The sequence below is a fragment of the Achroia grisella genome, unplaced genomic scaffold, assembly GCF_030625045.1.
Source record: "Achroia grisella isolate CSIRO2021 unplaced genomic scaffold, CSIRO_AGI_Agris_v1 utg567, whole genome shotgun sequence".
NCBI lineage: Eukaryota > Metazoa > Arthropoda > Insecta > Lepidoptera > Pyralidae > Achroia > Achroia grisella.
The window spans coordinates 2,028,448-2,055,607 of NW_026712947.1; the positions used below are offsets into that span (position 1 = coordinate 2,028,448).

General features: G+C 36.5%; 1 protein-coding gene across 1 annotated transcript in view; it reads left to right on the forward strand.

Moving 5' to 3' along the window:
* The first annotated feature begins 299 nt into the window (after positions 1-299).
* Positions 300-27,160, forward strand: part of LOC131848657 (mothers against decapentaplegic homolog 6) — a 55,093-nt gene continuing 28,232 nt past the window's right edge. The window contains exons 1-2 of the mRNA XM_059198578.1: positions 300-874; positions 18,201-18,254. Coding sequence (XP_059054561.1) covers positions 610-874; positions 18,201-18,254 — 319 coding nt within the window. The 5' untranslated portion in view covers positions 300-609. The remainder of the gene's footprint in view (positions 875-18,200; positions 18,255-27,160) is intronic.

A 27,160-nucleotide genomic window follows, 5' to 3' on the forward strand; every position in this document is an offset into this window, starting at 1 on the left:
TCCAACTCGTAATTTACTTTCACTAATTATAGTTTTTTATATTGTATCTACATCTTCATAAAATTGTACCTATATCCTTTGAATAGTTTTACTATAGTAATATTTATATATTATGGCAGTATGTAAATGACTTAATTCAAAAGTGCTTATATTAATTTTGAATTTTATTTCAACATAGACAATTTTTATTATTTTCTCTACTGCTTAATGAAATTGTATATCCTCTGTAAAATTTCAGTATAATCATATTTCTGATAATATTATTGCCTGAATAAGTAAATAAAAAGCATAGCATCTAAGTCAAAAGTCCTTACCTACCTGTATTAAATTTATTTCAACATAGATTATTTTTATTTTTTCCACACAATATTGCAATGGGGTAAATATAGTTCACAGATAATTTCCATTCTCTTCCAAAATTTGGCACAACGTTGCAGTGGGGTAAATATGTTCTGAAGCAGGCCTCACCGATCGCGTCACTGCACCGGCCGTCCAAAGCATACGTTGATCAGTCGAGTGCCCGCACGCGGCCAGTGATGACGTGTCGCAAACGTGTTGGTGTCGCGTGGCGCGGGCGGCCGCGCGGCTCGTGACCGTCGCCGGCATGTAATGTTCCGGAGACGCGCGCTGCGGCGGCGGCTGGCGTTGGCCGGCGCGGCCTCCGTGTCCGACGACCAGCTGCGAAAGTTGGCCACCATCCTCGACGCTGGCGGCGGAGACTGCGTGCCGGCCGGGCCCAACACCCAGCTCCAGATCGCCGTCACTCGCTTCCGATTCCCTGAACTCCGCGAGCTGACCGAGCTCCGCCGGATGCCGTGCTGCAAGGAAAGGCAGTGCTGCAACCCTTACCACTGGAGCCGCCTCTGCAAGCCTGGTACGTCGGCCGTTGACCCGCGCAACAAGTGCATTGTAAACACGAGTGTCGAATCTATGCGCAGCGCAACTCGGGCCACTTCGCTAGTGTATTCGAAATAGATTGTGTTTCAACAGAATTGAACGGTTGTGTATGAAATTGTTTGTGGAATGGATGGTGCGAGACGTCGTAAGTGAGGTTCTAACCCCTGCACAGAATGCTCGGATTGGTTTTTTCTACTGGATTTTCAACACCTGAATTTCATGACAGTAATATTGCGTTCATCAATCAGGAAGTGTTCAATCTACCCATAGAATCATCTGGTACCGTTTGCATTCAGCCGGTGGGACTTATTTTACAATTTCCAGCGAACGGATGATATGGGTTTCGTTATCAGCGCTGGCGGTTATCAGTTTATCACTACTGTTTGTTTCTCTAATCGTTACGTCCACTGTGACGTCACCACGCTCCCGTCACACAGTCCCGTCTCCAGCTCCACTCGTCTTCGCGAAAACCACTATCCGCAGAATAGATTGTGAAGTGTAAACATTTCCGCTTTACGCTCTATTTTTAGACTCTGACATCAGTTTAGCAGTGTTCTTTAAGTTTTATAGGATTAGGTATTTTAAATGTCAAGACAAAATTCACGAGTCCCATTAACTTTGTGAATACTAAATTCTGCAAGGTACCTAATTTTTACATTCGTGTTTGGATAAAATATCTGCATGTTACGGATGTATTTTTAGATGTGCGTTGTTGTGAACGGTATACATTAGGAAGGCGTGAGGTGTAGAAAGAGTGAATAGCTATCACCTAATCTGGTGTTGAGGGTCACTCGATGTCGGCCCGCGATAACTAGACAAGGTCACGGCGCTGGCGCCGACATGGCGCGACGCCCGGCGCGCGCACCCGTTAGCTTTTAATTCGCGACTCGCAAAGCGAGTTGTCAGTCTTTGTTAGGTAAATGCGTACATTCCATTACCCTACGCGGTGTACAGAGGGCCGTCTATTTTTGTAATTCATACCATAAACACTGAAGTAAATAAGTAGGAACAAGCAAGAACACCTTTTGCAAGTGAAGCAACCTTTGCTGGAAATGTTAATGTCGTTTCTCCATACGTAGACTATTCCGTTCGTATTTTGTAACCGTTTGAAGGTATCGAGTATATAACTATCAGCGTATATAGATTACTTAATATAGGTAGTAATGTACGTGAAGCAATTAAAAATGCATACCATAAAATGGTGTTTGGAAAAGTAAATTATTCATGTGAAGATGTATAATTTTTGACGGCGCTGATGCCTGGCCATGACTTCGACTCACACGCAGTTCAAATCGCCTACAAACATGCTCCCACGCCGTAGTACCTATGTTGCTTAGAAGCGATACGTAGGTGTACTGACAATGCCTGTTAGCATATTAATTAAAAAGAAAGGCAACAAAAATATGAATATTAAAGTTTCCTATTGCGGCAAGATGGCGGCGTCTTTGGGCCGCATGTCGAGATTTGATCACTGTTCTATAATAATCACGACCATAAATGATGATGCAATTTAATGTTAGACGTGTTCTGATCACTTATTGTAATAGATAATCATGTTTCATGGAATTACGGATTATTGCAGCGTTATAAAAGCTTACGCCAATACATTATCGCAGATAAGTAAAACAATGGGATGATTCGAAAAAAAACATTTTTAGGACGATAGGTCTACAAATATAATAACGGGGAAATTGTCATAAAAATTTTGTCGTGGCCTTTTGTTGGCTTAGCCTAATTCTATTAAGTATACAGTAGAACATAGAATCAAAAATCAAATCGAAATATCCTTTTCATGTAGGTATTAATGGAATAGCATTAGTCCGGAATGTAGTTTGATCAGAAAACAACTAACAAGAAATACCTGATTCTTCAGAAAGAAAGGAATTTGAATTACTGAAAGCTGTACACGGTTAAGTTTATCTATTCCTGTGTTTATTTATTACATATACTTCTCTTCCATGTTTTGGAAGATAATTTAAATCTACTGGATTGGAAATAGATATGGTGTAATCATTCTTTTCGATTTGTCAACAATAAACATGATAAAGATCTTGGTGATCCAAACATGGTCTCTCTCTAATAACTCTCTAAGCTTTGGATAGGTTTCGATTTACGTTATCTTATCATCTTTATTTTGATCTAGTGCTGAACTGTTCTAGTTCTTTAACTAATTTACAGATTAGTAAAAGAATAAATGTTTAGTAGAGTGAGAAGCAACTCTCTAATTTTTCAATTTTCCTTCCTAGAAATCAGAATCAAATGTATGCTTTTTAATTTATCCAGCTACATTTAACTTCATGAATTTGTTTTAAAGTTAAAACAAGTTCATGAAATTTCTGGAAAGTTGCATTTTTACTCCTCAAAAATAAGTTTATAAGTTGATACGACTTTTTGACTATTAAATTTGCATCAAACAAAATGAAGATCTCACATGAAAACGCAAAATTAACACCTGTATCCGTCTACGTCCGATAATTTGGCACGGATCACCTGAGCGATTTTTTTTGCGGCGCAACAGTCTGATGTTGTGCGGCTCCTTCACTCTGTCTGACGACGGTTTTTGTCAACTTTCGCGGCGAGTTCCCACAACCAGACACACTAAATATAGTCGCCTGACGCCGACTTTTTTCGGTACTTTTGATTTGTGTGCAATTTGACTGATCGTGTCTTATGCTGTAGTCATAATTTTCACTTTCTTTATTTTTATTGTGGATACCGATGAAGTCTTCCTTCGCTGTATAATTTATGCTTATGATTGTAGTGGGTAAAGCAATGTTTTGAAATTTATGTCTTTTATTATTTCCTCAACACTCATAGTTATTATTTTAAGAGGAGATGTGTCTGGTAGCTTTATTTTGCGAACTAAATTCTCATGAATCACAGGGAAATATTTGTGTATTAAAATAATTAAAACGTTATTCATAATGTTACAATCTCGTTAATGTTCGAGTTCATGGCGTATATCCGCACATCGGCGCCAATCACTGCTCGGCGGCGGCCTCTATTTCTGAATGTTTTTATACAGCCGGCGCTTACGGGGTGCGGGAAGGGGACGTTATCTTATCGCGCTCAGGCGGCGGACCGACGCCGTGCGCTCGCAGGATCAAAGATTGCCACGAACCTCGTGCGAGGGACGTCGCCAATCCGTTAATTAGCTAAATTGTCATGTTAGGACCATTAAAGAAATCAGTCACCCACGAGCGGCAATCAAAACCCACATCCGCATCGAGCGTGCGTTATCACCGACTTCGTAACCATCATTTACAAGTAATTTTGAGCCCACACGCCATTTCACCAGCACACTACAAGAGGGGTCCAAAAGTTAATGATGTCGTCTAGATATATCCGTATAAGCATTCATCTGTTGATGTTAGCGACGCGTCGGAGGCGGCGGCATGGCCGATATTTATTTAGCCATAATTGCTTGTCGGCTGACTGGCGCCGGCGCCATGTCGCGCCGAGCGGCTGCGGGTGTGACGGGGGGCGGGAGGGGAGGGAGCGACGCGGCGGGCGTTGTGCCTGCGCCGGCGCAGGTACGCCGCTCGCACTGCGTAAGCTCAACTTGATTTTCGTGATCGGTTTTTTTTGTTTTATTGTAGTCTGGTCATGTTTTTGGGCTGCTTTGTTGAATTTGTGAATGGCTGATCATAACGCCCGTTGACTGAATAGGTTTGCAATTTAGTATCATACAAAAACTTGTTTATTGTCTGTCGTCTTATGTGTAATCTTGTTTTTGTCAACTTGTTTATAATTCTCTACATTGTTAATAATGGTCGTAGGTTGCTTGTGTTTTTTAATTGTATCCTAATGAGAATGTCACTTATGCTAATAGTGGGTTAGTATAAAGGCCCTGTACAAGTTTGTTTCTTTAATTTAGAACGATTGATTAGCATGTTTTTGCAAAGGCCGTGTAATAAAAGAGCCCATTGACTGGCGGCACTTGTGACAGAACCGGTTGCTCCCGGCCACGGCTCTTGCAAAACTGGAAAAATTGTCTTTATTAGCTAGTGGAGTGACGGGGCCGCGTCGGGCGGCGCGGCGACGGCGACGGTCAGCGATCGGTCAATTCCTCGCTCGTTACCGCCTCTAAACAATTTGCTGCTGTTTTAACGCTCATTTGTTTTTGTCGCTACCTCTCCTCATTTAAATTCTTGACGATATCATCATTTTTAAAATTAGAATTTGATTTACAATTATCTGATTTCGTTGCGTTGTTTTAGAGTCTCTTCGCTGTATTAGCTATCAATAAGTATAGGAAATTGTGACAGAGTGGTTAAGCTTACGCAATGTTTAGAATGGATGTTTAATTTTAAGCGTAGATAAATAGATCCCAAAGTTTTACAATAATATTATCATAATTCGATGAGTAATTCTGTTGAATAATCACTGTTAATGCAATTGATTTGTATTGTTTGTATTTACGGTTTATTAGAACCTCAATAACCAATATACTATAATCATTTTGCGAGGAAATTTCTTTTATGACTTCCATTTCAAATTTACACAGAATCTTTAGTGTTTCACACTGAAATCTGTTAAATATACTAGCAATAATTGAGATGTTTCATGTAACTGGAATAATTCTAATTTATGGTACATAGTGTTACATAGTATGTTGCTTTATTTGTACATCATTAATATTTATACAACAGTCTCAACTGAGATACAGATTATTGATTCTAATTTTTTTCTAATAAAAATAATTTGACATTTCAACCTAATTATTGACGGTTTACTGCATTCTTAGTATTGCACGTTTTCAAACACTGTTCAGACTTGTTCCATTTGATTATAGGTAAATAGATCAATAGAATAACCTTACATAATCTCTTTCTTGTTTTTTATATCACTCTAAAACATAGTCTAATATGCTAACTGGAATTTGGAATATGGGTTCAGTTTAGAAGAATCCGCTACGATAGGGTTTTTGAAAATTTCCTAAAATTTGGAATATAGGTTCAGTTTAGAAGAATCCGCTACGATAGGGTTTTTGAAAATTTCCAATAGACGACTCTACATGTCCAAGGCTATGGGCATCAGGCATTTATTCATAAGCTACTAACAATTCACACAGCGCCATCTAGTCCCAACCTAAGCATTGCAAGTGTCATGGATACTAGACAACTGATACAAGGCTATGAGGATACATTTCTTTTGTAAATGCAACAAATTTACCGATACAAACAATCATACTCATGAATACAAATGTTTGCACCGTGCAAGGAAGACCCTTCCTCTTGGAAGAAGGATGTAACCCGCGACCATCGGAAATAAAGCGGTGTGCTAAACCTCTAGACCACGTAGGCCGTCAATAATATATCTTAGTTTATAATTTGCATCATCTTAATTTGTGTTCCTCATTCTGCGTACATCAAGTGCTGCTTCCGGTAGATTAAAGTAGTGTTGAGTGGCGAGCTGATGACAAGCAAGGTCTGAGGTGCGTTGTGCTGACGCCATCCGCGTCGGGTATTCAAATCAATTTAATTACGAGCCTATATCATCAATATTCATTGTATTTACAATTCTTTGAAAATTTTTTTTAATCTTTACACTTGGATTGTTCTTCCGAATGAGCTAAAGATCCTTTATTTATTAAAATTGTTTTTCAGGTTACGTGTCATTCTATAATTTGTTTAAAGCACATCTGTCTAGTGTGAATCTTTGATATTAGTTGCCTTATCGTATGGACAAAATTTTATCGAGTTTAAATTATTTATTGTAGAAGATATGACATGTTTTGTAGGCCGTAAGTCTTAATGGTCTCTTTATTTATTTAGAAGCTTAGGATCACAATAGTGAGCATAATAGCCCTATAGTAGAGCAACAAAAGTTGCTTGCTCGTTCTTCTTGTAATGAGTCTGCTTTCAGAATATCAAATTTATTACACGTCTATTCAACGGTTTATATTAAGTTTATTATAATAACGATTCCTTCTACATATCTAGTTGTATCACGATTGTGGCCTATTACTCTATTCGTGTCATCAGCGTTTGTCATTGATGTATTCGTCAGTTTTTTCTCACAAAATGCTAAATATTACAATGTGTCTGCGTTCCGAATGAAAAAAAACTATATTACTATTCAAAATTGTTCATATCAAGTTTATTTCAATAAAGATTACTTTTATTTGTATCATCACTGTGTCTTTTGGCGTTGTTTGATTTGTTTCTGGTGTTTTTGCACAATGTTCGGGATGCACGTTGCCGGTGGGAGAGGCCGGGAAGGAACATATATGTAACTATTCAATATTGCTAATCTCAAGTTTATTCGAATAGAAATTACTTCTATTTGTATCATCACTGTGTCTTTTGGCGTTGCTTGATTTGTTTCAGGTGTGTTTGCACACTGTTTGGGTAGTACATTGTCGGTGACGTAGGCTGGGAATGAAACAATATATGACTATTCAAAATTGCTAATCGCATGTTTATTTAAATAGAAATTACTTCTATTTGTATCATTAATGTGTCTTTTGGCGTTGTTTGAGTTGTTTCTGGTGTCTTTGCATACATTGGTGGCGGAGGCCGGGCCTGCGAGCTGTGCTCCACGGCGTGGGCGCCCGTTGCGCGGCGGCCCGGCGCCGACTCTGGCGCCACTCAACATGTTATATTCGGCGAGCTATTTCTGTAGACTCACACGCGCGCACTCTGTGCGTATAACGTTTTTTTAAATTTTAGTACTGTTTGTTACTATCTTGAACGGATGGGTGTTTTTGATTTGCATATTACTGATTCATAGATATATGTTCACGTATTATTTAATACATTAGATGTATTATCAGTAATAGATAATTTGTAGAAATCTCTACAATTTTCAAACGTCGAATAATGTAGTGCTAGTGGTCGAATTTCGACCATAATTTACTCGTAATTTTAATTTTAATTTTGAAGATTAATAAGGTTTTATTATCAAAGAATTATATCACGAATCAACTGTATGACAAGGGATGACATACGCTATCATTTATCAATAATAGCAGACAGAGACGCGTGTCACAGCTAGTCTATACATCTATACATATAAATAAAATTGGAGTGTCTGTTTGTAATATAGATATAATCGTCCTTTACCACATATATATGAATATAAATACGGTACATACACCAAAGTAACAGTCTTTACAATTTTTGTCTATCTGTGTGTCTGTTCCGGGTAATCTCTGAAATGTATGGACCGATTTTGACGGAATTTTTATTGGCAGGTAGCTGATGTAATAAGGAGTAACTTAGGCTACTTTTATTTTAGAAAAAGTTAAATTCGTTAGTATTATAATATATATATATATATATATATATATATACATAGTTCGTCGCCGCTGTCTGTTTTATCTTTAAAATATGCTTATATCTTTTAAATTATGCAACGGATTTTAATGCAGTTTTCAGCAATAGATAGAGTGATTCAAGAGGAAGGTTTATATATATAATACATGCGTGTTATAGTATAGAATATACCGAGAAATTTAAAGGTTTGTAATGCATTTGTGAAAAGACGGGATGTAAACTTTAGTCAATTTTATGTTACTAAAAGATCCTACTATTATTATAAATGGAAAACTATATGAGAATATGTCTGTAGTAAAAAATGCATAAGATACCCGTTTATTTATTCGTAGAATCAGTTGTATTTTTTTATCATAATCCTATCAAATGAATGAAAGGCAAAAGACATAGTGTGCGCTGCCAGTAACGCAATAAGACTAAGTAGTACCTACATATAGCAACAACGAATATTGTTATTTATGATCAATATCATTACCGTGATACGGGTGATAGTGAATGAATGAATGAAATGAAAAACACTTTATTGTTCCTCTCACAGAAAGAGTAATTACATAAATTAATATGTACATTAAATATGAAAATAATAACAAAATAATTATAATATAGAGGTAACAATGGGCGGCCTTATCGCTAAATAGCGATTTCTTCCAGGCAACCTTAGGATGGAGAGGAGTGATTAGACTGTGTCTGGTCGAGGTATAACAATTAGTTGTTGGATGTAGAATTTACATTTAGTGATGATCACTGTTAACGAACAAACAAACGTCTGCGTAATTATTTCAATATGAAAGTTTCGTACGTGCCAAATATAATAAACACGTAAATACAGAAATACGCTATGAATGAGTGGGCGAGTAATAAATTTTATACAAAACGCTAGGAAACAAAACTTTGTGTATTGTTTTGAAATATTTATAACGCTACAAACAGTCCCCAAAATCGAAATCACGTGACGTTTGCTCGTTGTAATGCATCTGTGATGATGATGATGATGATGATGACGGGTCCCTCTCATACATCACCTCTTTAGAACTAAGTCTGCGACCGCTATTAATTCATTGTATAATGTTAAGTAATTGTTATTTTTTTTAATTTGACGACCTCGGTGGTCTCTCGGTTTAGTACACCGCTTTACGTCCGATGGTCGCGGGTTCGATTGCTCACACGGCACAAACATTTGTATTCATGAGTATGATTATTTGTATCCGTCTGGGTGTTTCCTATGTATTTACGAAAGTATATATATCTATGTATTGGTATCAGTTATCTAGCACCCATAACACAAGCTTTAGCTAACTTGGGTCTAGATGGCGCTGTGTGAATTGTCCTGAAAAAAATCTCAACTGGCAACGATCTCACCTATTAAATTACAATATATGAAAGTAATTTTCTAAACACGCCGATGATTCATCCGCATATTTGCCACTTTGTTTTAGAAGTGCCGCCGAGCGTCACGGCGTCGGCGCCGGCGCAGGCGCGCGCGCACCGTTTGTCAAACATTCTGTATCTACATCCGCAATGCTTGTAATTGTAAATGTTCAGTTTTAAGGTTATAAGCCCATAGCAACTGAACGTTTTTGGCTCTCAGATTGTTTCTTTTAATGGGTGATAATGACGCACCATCAATCTGAATATTGATGGAGATATTCAATGGATTACACATATATAGCAGTAAATATAATTTACTCTCGTTCCGATCAGTTGCACGTTGCATATCAACTGATCAACATGATTACTTATTTTAAATGTGATAGATTACATTTTATCTTCTAAAATCAATGTGGCCAATACGGTGCCTTAATCCATTACATTTAAGGCACTACATCTCTACATTTAAATAACATACATAATATAAAACAATATACAGAAGAGTAAACAATAGAACAATAGCAAAAACATATCCAAAATTAAATCTGTTAAAATACTAAACACTAATTATAGTTGGTCCTATAATGGGCCCATAACCTGATAGAGGTATTCAGTGGATTACAGACATACAGCAGTAAATATAATTTATTATAATTCCGATCGTTTGCACGGTACTTATCAACTGTTACTTATCAACGTGATTACTTATTTTAAATGTGATAGATTAGACATTTTCTTCCACAATCAATGTGTCTAATAAATATGTATTTTTAGAAGGATGATAATGGAATGGTTAAATTATCATAGAGTTCCACATAGTCACTATATGTATGCGACTTCACCCCCATCGTCCTGTTTAATAAAATATATTCAATTTCATTACATAGTATAAAACAAAATCGCGGTCGCTGTCTGACCGTCTCTATGTATGCTTAAATCTTTAAAACTATACATTGGATTTTGAAGCGGTTTTTTTAATAGATAGAGCGATTCAAGATGAAGGTTTTTATGTTTAATACACTGGGGCGAAGCCGGGGCGGGTAGCGGGTAATCTACGAGTGGAAGTCTCAAATTTATATGTATTCTATTATATTATTGTCGAAAGAAAAGAATGAGCTTCTCCCTGCGATTTCGTCCTTCCATTATTGACTGAGATAAATCTATACAAATAAATAAAATAGAATAATATAGATCCCTCCGATCCATCCTCTGCTATTCGAGGATCGGAAGTACGACGGCCTGAGCCGAAGTTCGAACCCCTAGTGATGCCCTCAGACTAAAGTCGTATCCGTCAGGCGGGAGTTGGCCTTCAGCCGCTCCATAAGTCCTTCCTTGGTTTGGAGTGCCATCTGCACTCGCCCCTAACGTCCGGTGAAGCTGTAAAGGCCAGCTGCGGCCAACAGCATTAGAGTAGTCCGAAAAAATTTTCTTATTAAATTATTGTGTTCCATATTCCGAATATTTCCTTAGTATAAACAGGTTATATAATAATAATAATCTCAGGACAATTCACACAGCGCCATCTAGACCCAAATTAAGCTAGCTAAAGCTTGTGTTATGGGTACTAGACAACTGATACAAATACATAGTTTTTTTTTTCGTAAATACATACATATTATACATAGAAAATACCCAGACCGATACAAACAATCATACTCGTGAATACAAATGTTTGTGCCGTGCAAGGAATCGAACCCGCGACCATCGGACGTAAAGCGGTGTGGTAAACCACTAGACCACCGAGGCCGTCAATATATATTCTTTATTGCACTTTTAAATACAGTTGTAAACTTAAACATATACAGAGTGAGCAAAGGTGGACTTATCTCTAAGAGAGATCTCTACCAGTCAACCCAACAGTGAGGCATAGCTAGTAGTGAGTAGGTAACACATGTGCAATTAACACTATTATGTTGAAATGTCCAAAAGTTGAGAAAAATAAAACATTTAAAATTCAACAAATTAAATAAAGTTCTAATTATATTATAATTATAATAGGATATACAAGAGATTAGATAGAGATAGATCAGAGTAGTCCGAGAAAAAAAACCTAATACAGGAATCCGCAATATACCAGCTGCCCCTCGCAACTCCAACTGCATTGATATTTATAACCATATTTCGACCAATATACATAATATCTTTTTAAATTACAGCCTATATGTTATTCTGATGTATAAGCTATATTACTGTAAGTTTTCACTAAAATCCGTTCAGTAGTTTTTGCATGAAAGAATAACAAACACCCATCCATACGTACAAACTTTCGCGTTTATGTTATATATAAAATTCTCGTGTCACAGTTTTCGTTCCCATACTCCTCCGAAACGGCTTGACCGATTCTCATGAAGTTTTGTGAGCGTATTGAGTAGGTCTGAGAATCAGCCAACATCTATTGTTTCACCCCCCTAAATGTTAGGGGTAGTCCAACCCTATTTTTTTTTTATTTTAAGGCAGAACAACGTTTGCCGGTACAGCTAGTAATATTACTAATATTTTAACATTTGAATGTTATCAGTTCCATTTTTACTATATGTCATGCCTACCTGTGTGTACGTACGTCTGTCTGTTAAGTGCCAATAGAGTATTCCAGCGTCGTAGAGCCTTGCCTTTTTCCGCATTGCGTCCTGTCTCGTCTCTTATGATTTCTCGTGGGTTTTATATTGAAACTAGCTTTTGCACGCGGCTTCGCTCGCGTTAATTTATCCCCTTAGTGGTGGAATACATCAAAATCTTTTCTTAGGGGATGTCTACGTCATAGTAGCTTTGTGCATGCAAAGTCTCAGCCCGATCGGTTTAAAGTTGACAAAGTATCTCCTTGGGGGTAGATTAGAATTAATCAAAATCCTACACCCGTGCGAAGCCGGGGCGAGTAGCTAGTATTTTATAAAATATATTTACAAACTACACCGCTGTCCGTTCGCTTATACCTTTTAAATTGCGCAACTTATTTTAATGCAGTTTTCAGCAATAGATAGAGTGATTCAAGAGGAAGGTTTTTTTTATGGATGATAATGGAATGATTCACCCGCCTGCGCTAACGGTTTACGCTGGCGGGGCACCAGTGGAGGATGATAAGATGAGCATGAGGTCAGGTCAGTTAGCCCATCGTGACAAATTCACCAGGAATTTAACACGATGGTTTCTAGGGGGAACCGCGTGGAGGTCAACCTGACATGGTACATTGCTAGCAATGGGGATTACTAGTTCCCATTACTAACAATCCCCTTTCCCCCCAAGAGAAAGGTTTTTTTTTATGGATGATAATGGAATGGTGCACCCGCCTGCGCTAACGGTTTACACTGACGGGGCACCAGTGGAGGATGATAAGATGAGCATGAAGTCAGGTCAGTTAGCCCATCGTGACAAATTCACCAGGAATTTATCACGATGATTTCCAGGAGGAACCGCGTGTAGGTCAACCTGACATAGTACATTGCTAGCAATAGGATCATCAGTCCATATCACTAACAATCCTCTTTCCCCCCAATAGAAATATAATAGGTTTATATATATAATACATGCATGTTATAGTATAGAACGGTACAGGAAATTCAAAGATTTACAATACATCCGTCCAAAGCCGGGTCAAAAAAAAAACCTATGGAGACTTTACACAGTGTTGCAAGTATATTTGTACACCGTTTAATAATAAGCAATGTAAGCTAGATTGACCGGTTCGCTAGTTGCACAGTAATCGAAGGACAAACCGACTGACAGCGTACGGTATTTTAGTATTTATCGCTATAGATCAACTATACAGATTAATTACATATGCTGGATGGACTGGCTTACTGTATTTAACCATCTCATCAGTTCAGCCCACCCAATTCGAACTCTAAAACAATGCAATTAAAAAACATTCTCAATTAACGGATAACCAATACAGAACACAACATCGGATATCCGACTATTGAAATATCGACTCTCCTGTTTACAGAATATGGTCTTATTCAGTTTGAACGTGATAATGTTTAAAGTTACGCAACAAATCAACTTATGCCGTCTAATTAAAGTGATATGTAAATTATACTTTACAATAGTCAATATAGGGTCTTTTTTCCTTTAATATGGTAGGGTTAATGTGACATAATACGTCCGTAAGAAGTTTCAGTCACGCCACTTCATTTATGCTGTAAAACATATCGGAGGAAGGTTAGATGCGACTTGTGTGGTCATTGTGAAAATGTTTCTTATGATTGACAGATAAGGTTGATTTCTGTTTGTTATAGAGTATTTGTGTATATGTAAGAGATTATATTAAACAACTGATACTTGTTATCTACTAATAAATGGTATGTCTGTCCGTTGTAGTCATACTTGTATGTTGCATCCAATTTTTCTTTGGATGCGTTTATCATTTCAACTCATTACCTAAGATGCTCTTGATATACTTTTATATACATATATACAAGTAAATTATAGTAAATGTTTGTAATTACAAATTAACAGCTTATCACTAAATGCATATGAAAGTATATACTTTTATAAATAGATACATAAAAGTATAATTTAAAAAAAAGTGGCAGTCTGTTTGTCTATTTGTTCTTATTAATCTCTGGGAATGGCTGGGTCGATTTTAACGGAACTTTAACTTGAAGATAAATAATATTATAAGAAGTAATACTTTTATTTATTTAAATAAAAATAAATATAAAATACGCCATTCCACCAGCTATACTATAGAGATTATTTTTATTTAAATAAATAAAAGTATTACTTACTTGTTAAAACAACAGCTATCTTCAAGTTGAAGTTCCGTTTAAATCGGCCCAGCCGTTCCAGAGATTAGTAAAAAAAAGACTGACAATTTTTTTTTAATTTGTGTATACTTTCAATATAACATTAGTACTTGTACATGGAAAATCGAAGTTTGTTAGTACTTGGAACTCTGCTTTTACTAAAGAAATATTCATTCGGTTTCTTTCATTGCTCCATCATGCTGAATGCGAGCTCGCATAAAGCATTAGTGGCGCATAGCGAGTGAATAGCAACGAGGGATCGACAGATGCATTTTATTTTTGGAAAAACTGGAGAAATTATTGCTCTCATTCACTCGACCACGTCTACGTGGGTCGAGCCGGACTACGACACGTCCTAGAGCCTCACTGGACACGGCTGCTTTAGGAAGTGTCTGCACGCCATGAAGCTCAGCGAGCTGAGTGGCTGCTACTGCGGGGCTGAAGACGAGGACGTCCACCATGCCCTGTGGGAGTGTCCGCTGTACGGCGACGTGAGGATGGTGATGCTGGACGGCATACGTCGAGGCAACAATGAGGAGAGACCGGTCTACTACCAGGATCTCGTGTCTACGGTGGAGAATTTTAGACGGCTACGGAAATTCGCGCATCAGTGGCATAGGAGGCGTAGCAGGTCGGAGAGGATAACACGTAGAGCGGCATCAGGAAACACAGAAGACACTCGGGAGTATCCGGAAGAAGATGGAGTGCTGCCCGGCACCGAAGTCTCAACTGCTGTTGCTGTGGAATCCACTGCCCCAGAAAGGGGTGAAAGTACACTAGGGACAAGGAATGTAGAACTTGTAGGGAGTCAAGAGAGATGTGCGAAAGCGCACCTCCCGCGTTTCGGCCAGTATAACCGTGAGGTTGGAATGGCCATGGGTTGGTTGGAGAGTTGCTCTCATTCACTCATCGGCAATCTAAGAGGGTTGGGAAGCCTAGTGGGAGTGTGGAAAGGTTCGATGATGCAATAAAATAGCTATAAGCATTCCATTCATTTAGGTTCCCATCCCAAAAACCACTATACTTAAAATATATCTTATTCCTCATCAACATGCAGGTGCACGAGCGGACTACAAGAAAGTTGAAACATTTCTTGCGCAAATGCAGTTAACCTTTCTTAGAACGCCGTGTCGCGACGGTACGTCACAATGTAGGCATATAGCAAACTAGCCGTGTTATGCGGTTTTGCTTGACGTTTGAGATAAAAGAAATGGCCATTCTCGTCGTAAGACCTGCCACATCGCTTTTTTATGGTAATGTAATGGTGCACCCGTTTGAGCTAACGGTTTACGCTGACGGGGCACCAGTGGAGGATGATAAGATGAGCATGATGTTAATTTTTTTAATATTCAATGGAATGGTACACCCAACTATGCTAACAGTTTACGCTGGCGGGAAATCTAAATTTATATGAGTACTCATAACAAGCTCTGCTTACCGTACGACTAGATGGCGCTGTGTTAATTGTCCAGGGATATTTGTTTATTTGTCAGAGATGAGATATCTCAAATATGAATAATTTTCCACGTTTTTGCAACAATTTTCCCTGATGCTTCGCTTCTATTGGTCGTAGCGTAATGTTATATAGCTTAAAAAGCGAGCCACTTACGGCCTGCCGATGTGTTTTCTGAGGCTCTCCAACAGCATAGGTAACTCAGTAACGACATCAATTAAGTTATAAAAAGTAACTTTAATAATATAATTAAAAAATCCTTATAAAACACATATGATGTGACCTGCTAGATAGAAAAAAATATTTTGGCCCTTGATTTGTAAAACGTTGAAGACAGCTGGCTTACAGCCTTCCTCGACAAATGGACTATCCAACAGAAAAAGAATTTCTCAATTCGAACTAGTAGTTCCTGAGATTAGCGCGTTCAAACAAACAAACCCTTCAGCTTTATAATGTTAAAAGCAGGCAAATATACCCTACAACCTATACTTTAGTATTTATCGGTAATGTATAATGGTCACATAATTTATATTCTGTCGGTGACACGACACCGATGCTGTCGAAATGCACCGCGGCGACACGTCCCGCCGGCACTGGCGCCGAATCGCAAATGACAATTGCACAATTCGCATTCCAAATTCGAAAACGTTAATGGCGTTCGAAATTCGAAATGGCCAATAGCGCGTGCGCGGTTATCCGAAAATGGAATAGATCGCGTTCCGGATTTAAACGACAATAGTTAACTTACTTTCAAGCCTAGTCAGTTAGGACCAAAACCGCCTGTGCTAACGGTTTACGCTGGCGGGGCACCAGTGGAGGATAAGATGAACGAAATCAAGTCAGTGCCCGGGGTGGAAGGTGATTGTTAGTAATGTGGATTGATAACCCCATTGCTAGCAATGTACCATGTCAGGTCGACCTCCACGCGGTTCCCCCTGGAAACCATCGTGTTAAATTCCTGGTGAATTTGTCACGATGGGCTAACTGACCTGACCTCATGCTCATTTTATCATCCTCCACTGGTGCCCCGCCAGTGTAAACCGTTAGCGCAGGCGGGTGCACCATTCCATTATCATCCACAAAAAAAAAGTCAGTTTGCCCGTTGTGAAAAATTTACCAGACATTTATGTTAGTTTCTAGAGGGAATCACGTGGATGTCAACCTGAACATGGAACATTACTAACAATGGGCTCATCAGTCCACAAAAAAACTAAATATTTATATCAGTTGTCTAGTACCCATAACAAGCTCTGCTTACCGTGAGGCTAGATGGCGTTGTGTTAATTGTACAGGGTTATTTATTTATTTATCGGAGACTAGCTGTACCCGCGACTTCGTCCACGAAGAATAATGACCTTGACAAATAAAGAAATAATCTAACCCAAAAATCCCAAAGAAAAAAGTTTCATAACTTCAAAATGACGAATTTCCATAAACACTTTCTTGAGTTATTTTATTTGGATTGAATGTCATATTTATTTATCAAATATAATCAGCAGCCTAAAAAATAAGTTTCCCTCTCTGATCGATCCCCCATCCAATTCAAACGGTGAACGAAATTACTACGGCCTGAGCTGAGGTTCGAACCCCTAGCGGTGCCCTCAGACTAAAGTCGTATCCATCAGGCGGGAGTTGGCCTTCAGCCGCTCCATAAGTCCTTCCTTGGTTTGGAGTGCCATCTGCACTCGCCTCCTATCGTCCGGTAAAGCTGTAAAGGCCAGCTGCGGCCAACAGCATTAGAGTAGTCCGGAAAAAGGTTGTACCTGCTCAGATAACTTTGTACAAAGTGTCCCTCTGATTGCTATTCCACACAACTATTACAGTGCATCGTATTTCCTGCGTCACATGTAATTTGGAAATCATTAGAACATTCCAAATCCAATTTTATGGAGCAATCTTTTGAAATAACCTAAAATTGTTATTATAAACTAAAGTATAGGTTGTTCATTTACCTGGCCTGGGTTCGAATCGGGCGAGGTAATTGGACGGGCGCCGGGGAACATTTGGTGTTTGTTTTAGCGTTTTGCTTTTGTTTCAATTTTGACCCCGAGGTAATGCAGTTAGTGATTATCTGACGAATTGGAAACAGGTTTCTTACCTTGGAGGGTATTCTTAAAGGAGATTTTTTGGATAGTCATCTACGTGGTTAACTGAGTCTTAATTATTTTAGTCTAGCAGTTTAGCACGACGCTTTACTTCCCATGGTCGCAGGTTAGATTCCTCGCACGGTGCAAATATTTGTATTCATGAGTATGATTGTTTGTATCGGTCTGGGTGTTTTCTATGTATATTTTGTATGTATAAAAAAATATCTAATAATGACGTTTACCCCCTCTAGTATTTGTATGCATTAGTTAAAATAACATCACATAGCTGTTTATTGGCTAACATATATATGTTCTTAGTTAAGTTTTTTTTTAAGTGAATGAAAATTTTAATTTGTTTTTTTTTTATTTTCAGAATCCCCTCCTCCACCATACAGTCTTTACGCCATGGACGACATCAAATCTAAAGGTTAGTAAAGTTATAAAATAACAATATAATCTGTACATACAACTATATACCTACATTCATACTAAATTGATCATGTGACTGCAAGGTTTCTATGAAGTTTTTTTATTGAGTAAATCAGATTAAAGTACTTATACATATATATAATATATATTACAGACGACCTTGGTGGTCTAGCGGTCTAGCACTCCGCTTTACGACCGATGGTCGCGGGTTCGATTCCTCGCACGGCACAAACATTTGTATTCATGAGTATGATTGTTTGTATCGGTCTGGGTGTTTTCTATGTATAATATGTATGTACTTGGAAAAAAAATCTATGTATATGTATCAGTTATCTAGTACCCATAACACAAGCTTTAGCTAGCTTAACTTGGGTCTAGATGGCGCTGTGTGAATTGTCCTGAGATTATTATTATTATTATACAAACACTGGCTTAGTGTTCCTATGCCCTTATTTTTTTTACATGAAGTTTTATCAGCATATTGTAGTTTTTTTTATTAAATTGTTCAGTTTAATGTATACAAACACTGACTTAATATGTGTAGGTATCTATGTTCTTATATTTTCAACGCGTCCCACTATTACATACAAACAATGGTCACCGTAATCATACATTGTTAATACATTCTTCATATTAAATTCTAATTTCCTATAATTATAATCTAGTATTTAACTATCAACCTAATATAGTTTATATTTAGTGTTCAATTTAATAGATCGTAGACTTGATAGATAGATCTTTTCGCTCTTGGATCCGATGTGGTCCAAAGAGCGGGAAATCGTGGAATTCGACCGTGGCGGCGCCCGACCTTCTTTCTTCCTGGAAATTAGGGATGCGTAGTGATGTTCTTTGTACTATTTATCGATAAAAAATATCCGTAAAGTTTAGATTTATACAAGTCGTTAAGTTTTTGAACTCGTTTATGTCATATAGAGAACTGGCTGTTCTCGCGACTTCGTCCGCGTGGAATTTTACTTTATTTTTCTAAAATAAAAGTAGCCTAAGTTACTCCTTATTACATCAGCTTCCTACCAAAAATGTTCCGTCAAAATCGGTCCAGCCATTTCAGAGATTAGGCGGAACGAACAGACAGACAGACAAAAATTATAAAAAATGTTATTTCTGTGTATGTACTGTATTTATATTCATATGCATGCAGCAAAACGGTTATTTCAATATTACAAACAGACACTCCAATTTTATTTATATGTATAGATGTATAGATTAAGTTCGGCTCGGTTCTCATTTAGTAGTCATAAAAGAATATACTAAGAAAATATACTAATTTAAAATAGTTAATAATACAAAGCACTTACAAATTAAACCAAATATTTTTCTTATTAAGTTACGTCGATACTTTTTTTTAAATAATACGATTTCAATGTTGAGGTGAGTGTGGGATGTATGCGAAATTACATACGACCTGTAGAAAAACATTCACGTATTCAGTTATTACTCCTTCTTCAAACACATATATTTCTCTACCTACTGCAAGTAGTGAGTACCTAAGTGTATGTATCGCAAACCATATCCTTGCAACGCTATTCTGATTTATCTTATCAGTATTGTTTGTTTTAAAACTTAGAGCTGTCATTATCAGTATGGACCACACACAATACTGTCAAAAAGCGATAATGCAACGCCAAAATCACCAATAGGAAAAACAAGCTTAAGTTCTTAACAAAATGTTTTATTTAGATTGATTAATCATAGAAATATCAACCGATTATTCTATTTTTACTTTTATATTTTGTAAAATATCACTCCACATATTAAGTGTATCAAAATTCTGTCCAACACATTTGTTTCTTTTGTGTAAATGCAATAAGAGATAGTTTATCTCCCTCTCTCTTATTTCTTATTATACTTAATTGTAAAATATGAGATAAACAGAATGAATCCTTACGCTGACGCAAATAATGTCGTGTTTATCTTCAATTGAATATTCTAGTAATGTAATAAAATTAATAAACGTAAGCTTATACAAACTCGAAAATTACATGTTTACTTCATTTCTGCTTTACAAACAGATAATTATTGCGATAACCACGCGCTTGTTCGCAAATAGCGTTATCGTTGCTAATTAAATATGTGGAGATCTGGCCGCGGAAGGCGACCGGCGCCCGCGCACTCCACACTCGATAAATATTGACACGTGATTGGCTGACACGATCAATATCTCAGCAGGCTATTTTAGAAAAATTACACTATAAAACAAACACACAATTGTAGTGAAAATGTACTTTCTGATTTATATTCAAACCGATTGACTTGTATTTAAATTCATAAATCATTTATTCATGTAGGACATTTTAGCCACTTATTTATCGATAAATAGTTCAACGATTCATGAAGTTAAGTTTTTTTCATTAATATTTTTCTCTACCATCCGATTCCATATACAGATATAATTTAGAAGAACTGACAGTGAATTACAAAAGGAACTCAACTGTATTTCTTTTTTTGTTTTAAATCACATTATTTACATCGTATACCTATATATGTGTCTATGTCTATCATTAATAAAAATTCCATGCATGAACAACTACTGTTGTTCAGTGTAGTTCAAAAGTTAATACCTAATGATAACAGATATAACATGATTGACTAATCATATCAGTGTTTTGAATGTATGACTAAGTAAAACAATTTACGATATAAATCAATTATTTATGAATTGTAAAATTTACTTACACTTTCCATTTTACGGCTCCAGTTTTATCGATAAAATCTAAAATATCGATAACTTTACGTTTTACGGACACAATCGTGTTACCGATAAAAACCGTAAAATATCGATATATGCACCTTCGATGTTTACCCGCCCTATGAGAGCTGGTCCCTCAGCCTGCGCGCGCACATTCCTCGGCCGCCATCTTTAAACAACATTATTAATGCTTACGGCGCGGCGGCACGGCAAACATCACACTGTTTTTTTTTCTATTCGTCAATCCAACGGCCCCGTGCTGTGGGCACAATATATTTGTTTTTAATAGACACCCTTGCGGTACACGTACACTCATTAATGGAGACCTCCTTAATTTGTGGCCTTATTTTTTTAAATAGTATTTTGATGAAATGAAATGAAATTATTCAGTAGAAGAAAAAACTAAAACACACATTAAACAAACAAAAAAACAAGTATAACAGTGCGACAATTACAAAAAAAATTACAAAAAAAAAAACAGTACACAAATTACGTGTATCTACTGAATAGGTCCGTGCTCAGCATAATGCTGCAGCGGCTGGAGCGCTGCAACGCTGTTTTTCAGCACAAGACCTGGGGTGCTGTATTGCCGTGTTGTACATGATTTATGATATGATATACTAAATATGTATATAATAAATTGATATAAATTAATATTTATGTAAAATACACATTTAGCTAAAATAGAGATGGTACACAAATGACAAGGCGATAATAGATATAAATACAGTCCAACAAAAGAGATACAGGAGAGGGTATATACAGACAAATATATAGATGACAATTGTGGAAATGGTTTAATTTAAACTTATGAAATAGAAATAGAAATAATCTTTATTCAAATAAACTAATCAACAAGCACTTTTGAATAGTCATATTTTGATTCTACCGCTCATTCGGAATGCAGATTCATCACAAGAAGAAAGAGCAAGAAACTTGTGTGTTGCTCTTTTTAATAGATGTTTTTGTTATATAAATAATTACAGTGTAACAAGTAAGAGGCATGCGATAATCAACATAGAAATCGCTACGCACTCATTATTAGTGTAATCAGATAATATTGTCAGTGCTATGTATTTAAAATGAATATGAATTTATTTATTTAAAAAAACGTATCAGAACCTAAGACAAGATTTATGATAGACAAACAAACCGGAAGAAGGAAGTTCAAGGTGAAAAAAAACATAGTTAATATAAAAATTTCTTTTACTTTCTAAAATTTTTCTTAGACTAAAATATTCTAACATATTTATTATGAATCTACTTGATTATATGTAATTCAGTAAAACTTCGCTGTCTGTCCCAATGTATGCTGAAATCTGTAAAACTACGCAACGGATTTTGAAGCGGTTTAGAGTGATCCTAGAGGAATGTATATAGTACATGTACAGCCGGGCGAAGCCGGGGCGAGTATCTAGTAATTATATAAATATTACGCACAGTTGGAGATTAACATATGTGCCAGTTAGGCATTTAAAACTTTCTGCTTATAGTAATAAGGACTAAATACAATATTACACTCAGCCAGTATGCCAGTGGTATTTGAAATGTTTAATGATTTTGTATACATAATTCCTTAAACGATAACTTGAAGCACATGTAATGAACTGATTCGTGGAATCATTGAAATGTTACCATCTGAAGCATCGCCAGTGTTGCCAGCCATGATCATAGCGTCACAGGAAATCCCAAAACAATCGATGTTTCCTGGTTGTACACATCCTACATTTCCCCAGTATTCCGTCGAGCCTTCATCGTTGGGTTTCCCAAAAGCTCCAGACTACTGCCTTTTTACTAACCATTTGGCGCCATAGTGTTTACGATAGGGTTGCCAACATCAAATTTAAAAAACTAGGATTTGAAGTTGGAAATACCAGTAGGACTCAGTACTATACTTGTTATAATTATATTATTACTAGCTGTCCCGGCAAAAGATGTTTTGCCATATAAATTAATAACGCTATAAAAAAATAGGGGTTGATGATAGAAGGGTGAAAATTTAGGATTGTATTTTTGTATGTTGTATCATAAAATTTGTCTAAATAATAAAAAAAAATTTAGGTGTGGAATACCCCTAACATTTAGGGGTACGAAAAATAGATGTTGGCCGATTCTCAGACCTACTCAATACGCTCACAAAATTTCATGAGAATCGGTCAAGCCGTTTCGGAGGAGTATGGGAACGAAAACTGTGACACGAGAATTTTATATATAAGATATAATGTCAATAGGCTAAATTAATAAAATTTAAGTAATGGTAATAATTGGTCTTTAGTACTTAAAAGTATTTTAAAAGAACTCAACAATTCGAGCAGACATTGTAAAAAAGACGCGTGAATTTTGAAAATATATGATCTTATCAGGGCGTTTTAAAAACCAAGGACGCTGCTTATAAACTATCCAGGACACACCAGGACACTACAAAAACTAGGACATGTCCAGGGAAACTAGGACATGTCCTGTTAAAACAGGACGGTTGGCAACTCTAATTTACGATAGAAATACCTTTACCAGTAATAAACTTGTTAGTTTAATGTTAGTTAAATGTAAACTTGTTAGTCTTTTGAGATGTCTGATTAGACATCTCAAAAGACCACGAAGTTCTTATATAAGGATGAGTATTGAATATAAAAGAACATATATTTATATTTCTACTGCTGTAGTTTTTATAAAGCAGAGCATTATAAATGAAAAACAACGATCGATACATCCTGTTCGGCGCCTCCTCAATGAACTATCCCTCTTCGATACGGTTGACACTGACATTCCTGCGTTTGGGCTCTTTCTCACGTGCTTCCCCGAATCCATTCATTTCGTTTACACCTCCACAACTTCACTTTTGTAGTTGCCAGTGTACTGTTGTACGGAATTTTGGACCGTATTTCCTGTTGTTAGGGTATTCATCTGCTAGTAGGTTGTTGAGTATCGATCCCTTCTCTCGAGTATTGGTCGTTGTTCCGATAACAGCCGCTTCCATTAGTGTTATCCTTTCGTTATCGTGGCGCCGGCGCCGCTGCCTGACACAGATACTGGCCATGCAGTGTTAGTCTTTGTCTGCTCTGAGGTGATCAGGACCCTTCTATTATTAGGTGCTGTTAATCATTACCACTTCGATATAGATTTATTGTCTTAACGAACCATTATTACACAAGGAGCTTTTGAGAGCCACAAATATGAATTTTTGAAACGTGAACATAGAAGAAAAAGAAAATAAATAAGGAGTCCACTCGATTCTTAATCAGAAAAATACCGAATATTGTGGAAAAATGATAATACTTAAAATATATAATATAAATGGATCATTTACAAGGAATGTGACACAAGATTCCAAATATAGTGCATAATTAATTTTATATCCATGTTATAAGAATTTAAGTTACTAAATTAATAATTATTATAGTGCTAATATTAATGTAAAAATGAAGATAACTTCTAAATATAACACAATGTACAAATTTACAAATTTGTAATATTTAAACCTAATTAATAGTTATAAAGAATTAGGTTGCTATGGCGGTAAGATATAAACAACAATGATGAGTCAGTCAGAAAGTCAGGACAGGACTCATATAAGTAGAGGTAAATGGTAGGACCGGAAAATGGTACAGAATAAAGCTATAAAAATTGCTTCCGTGTGGTCCTTTTAAGAATGATTGTGCTTAAATGTATTGTAAAACAAGTAACTACATGTTTTATGAAATATATGAAAAGAAATTAGATACTCTATACATTATTGTTCTCTGGTAAGGCAACTAAAGTTACGAAAAACATTGGATATTAACTGCCGGTGTTGAGCATAGATCATTTAAATTTTAAAAAAAGAATAGGCCGAAACTGAGGCTATGGTATTCGTGAAAGACGATATTTATAAAAGGTCGATAAGCATAGATTTGACGGCTGATAAGAATCAGTTGAGGAAGAAGCTATATTGCCTCTACTCTACTGGTATAGAGACAAGGCTCTGATGAAGAATAGTTTAGAACTTTAAAAATGTTCGTATATATATTCTTACTGAAATCTATTCCAGTTCTAACGGAGAGGCAATACAAACTGTTGCCAGGAAATTTACTTAAAATAAACTTGACTTAAATGTACTAAAGTTAGTTAAATGTATGTACAACTTAACCTAATTTAAGAACTACATAGCGACATATATGGGGATTTTCCATTTATGTATTTTAATACAAAGTTGCAAGTCTCTGTCTATTGGATTGGTTTTGGTCTGTTATCGGTGTATTAGTCAAAAATAGAAACTGACACACTACTTAGTGTTTGCCAGATTTGAACTCTTTAGGCTTTAATTCAGGGTTGAAAATCCTAAGCCAGAACGTTTTCTTTAAGACCATATTCGGTATTACAGTTTAATCATCCACTGTATAGACTTCAGTGGCCCTCAAGTTTGGTTTTATCAAATATTTTCTAGATTGCTGTCCATTGGCTTTGTTTAATGTACAACAGGTTTCTTGTAAGTGTTCAGACGCCTTACCTTATACAGCGTCACTTTAATCTTCATGCATTTAAGTTGTTGCATTATCATTTGATAGCTGCATTTGGGTAATGCAGGATTTATCAGTGACAAAATGCTTTTTAAGTGGTCGGCCTGTTGAGTCGGAGCCACTAAGTACTTAAGGTGCGGGCGCGACTTTGATGTCTCTCATCTTTGATTTATGGTCTTTAATCAAATGATCTTTACCGTCGCAGCTAGTCTGTACTAATATTGTAATGAGGAAAGATTTTCTTTTTGTAATGGATAGCATACACCAGGGATTTATGGATATGAAATTTCGGATACGGATAGGTATTAAATTATTTCAGATTATCCGTTAGTTTCGGATAATTTCGGTTACAGATTTTAATTTTTTAAGGAATTTCAAAAGTAAAACACTAATGGTTACATAGCGTGTCTCAATTAGGCTCCGCCCCTATCCAATATTATCCGACACATTTATTTCGGATTCGGTTACGGTTAAAGCTCCTTAACATTCCTGGTATACACAAACAATTTTATATGAGAATATTGTCAGTTTCAGTTTTTGAAACTCTACTAGTTGTGTAGCCGGAACAGAAAGTAATAGCAGTAGGTCTATATACAAGAATATGAGCAAATAAATAATAATAATTATTATTATTATGACTAGGTATGTCACATATTTCTTCACAAAAGTATCATTAATTTCTCACTCTTCAAGCTGAAGCACAGATCACACAGCAACCAATAATTTGCGTGACAGAGAACTTTGCCGAAAGTCTAATTCAGTTCATCGAGCGTTTACCTTTTGGCATGATATCCCATTTACCAAAGCAATGATGGGTATATAAAGAGAAACTTACCATTATAATAAGTTAAAGTTTCCCGTAGTATAACGGAAACATTGTACCACAATTAATTTCCTATAATCGTTACAATTTTAAGTATAATGTGAAATTTAAACTTACAAAAATATTTAATTTAAATAGAAATAAAAAAATATATACTAGAACAATGAAGGTAATACTAAAAACCTTAAAAAATATAATACAATAACTAAAATATACTATATTATTGAAAGAAGTTCCTTTAGGCAAGGTTCCGAAGATACTGGCGTCGGTAAATGGGATCTCATCCCAGACGTGTACAACTATAGCACTTGTTCAGATGAACATGATGAGCAATCATCAAAACCTGCAAGTTATTCCGTCTCCAGCGCGTCTAAGTTTAGAATGCAGTGTTCCCGTATCTGTCCGTGTTTGTTTGTATTTGTTGCCGCGACTATGAAACTACGTTTGTAAACAAGCGGTGAATAAATGCTGCGTTAGTATGTCAGACTGCGTTTAAACTGCGCGTGAAATGAGAATGTTTTCCCATTGCTGTAATAGCTCTTTAGTTTATTTATTTATTTACTTATTAAGAAGGTTTATTTCCTTAGAAAGTTTTTCAGGCGTCGATAGGCTACGGTAATCATTTACCATCAGATAGGCCGTATGCTTGTTTGCGACCATAGTAGTATAAAAAAAATATCCTATAGAAATTTATCTATTTCACCTCTCAATTATCTTAGTCACTCTATTCTCTCTGATTTGAATTTAATAATGAATCTGTATTTTTGTAAACATTTACAATCTTATTTGAAAAGATTCAGAGCTGAGTTTCTGGTCAGTTTTTCTTAGCTCGAAAGCACTCAGAACTGACGGTAGATTTGACATATCATAGTGTGTAA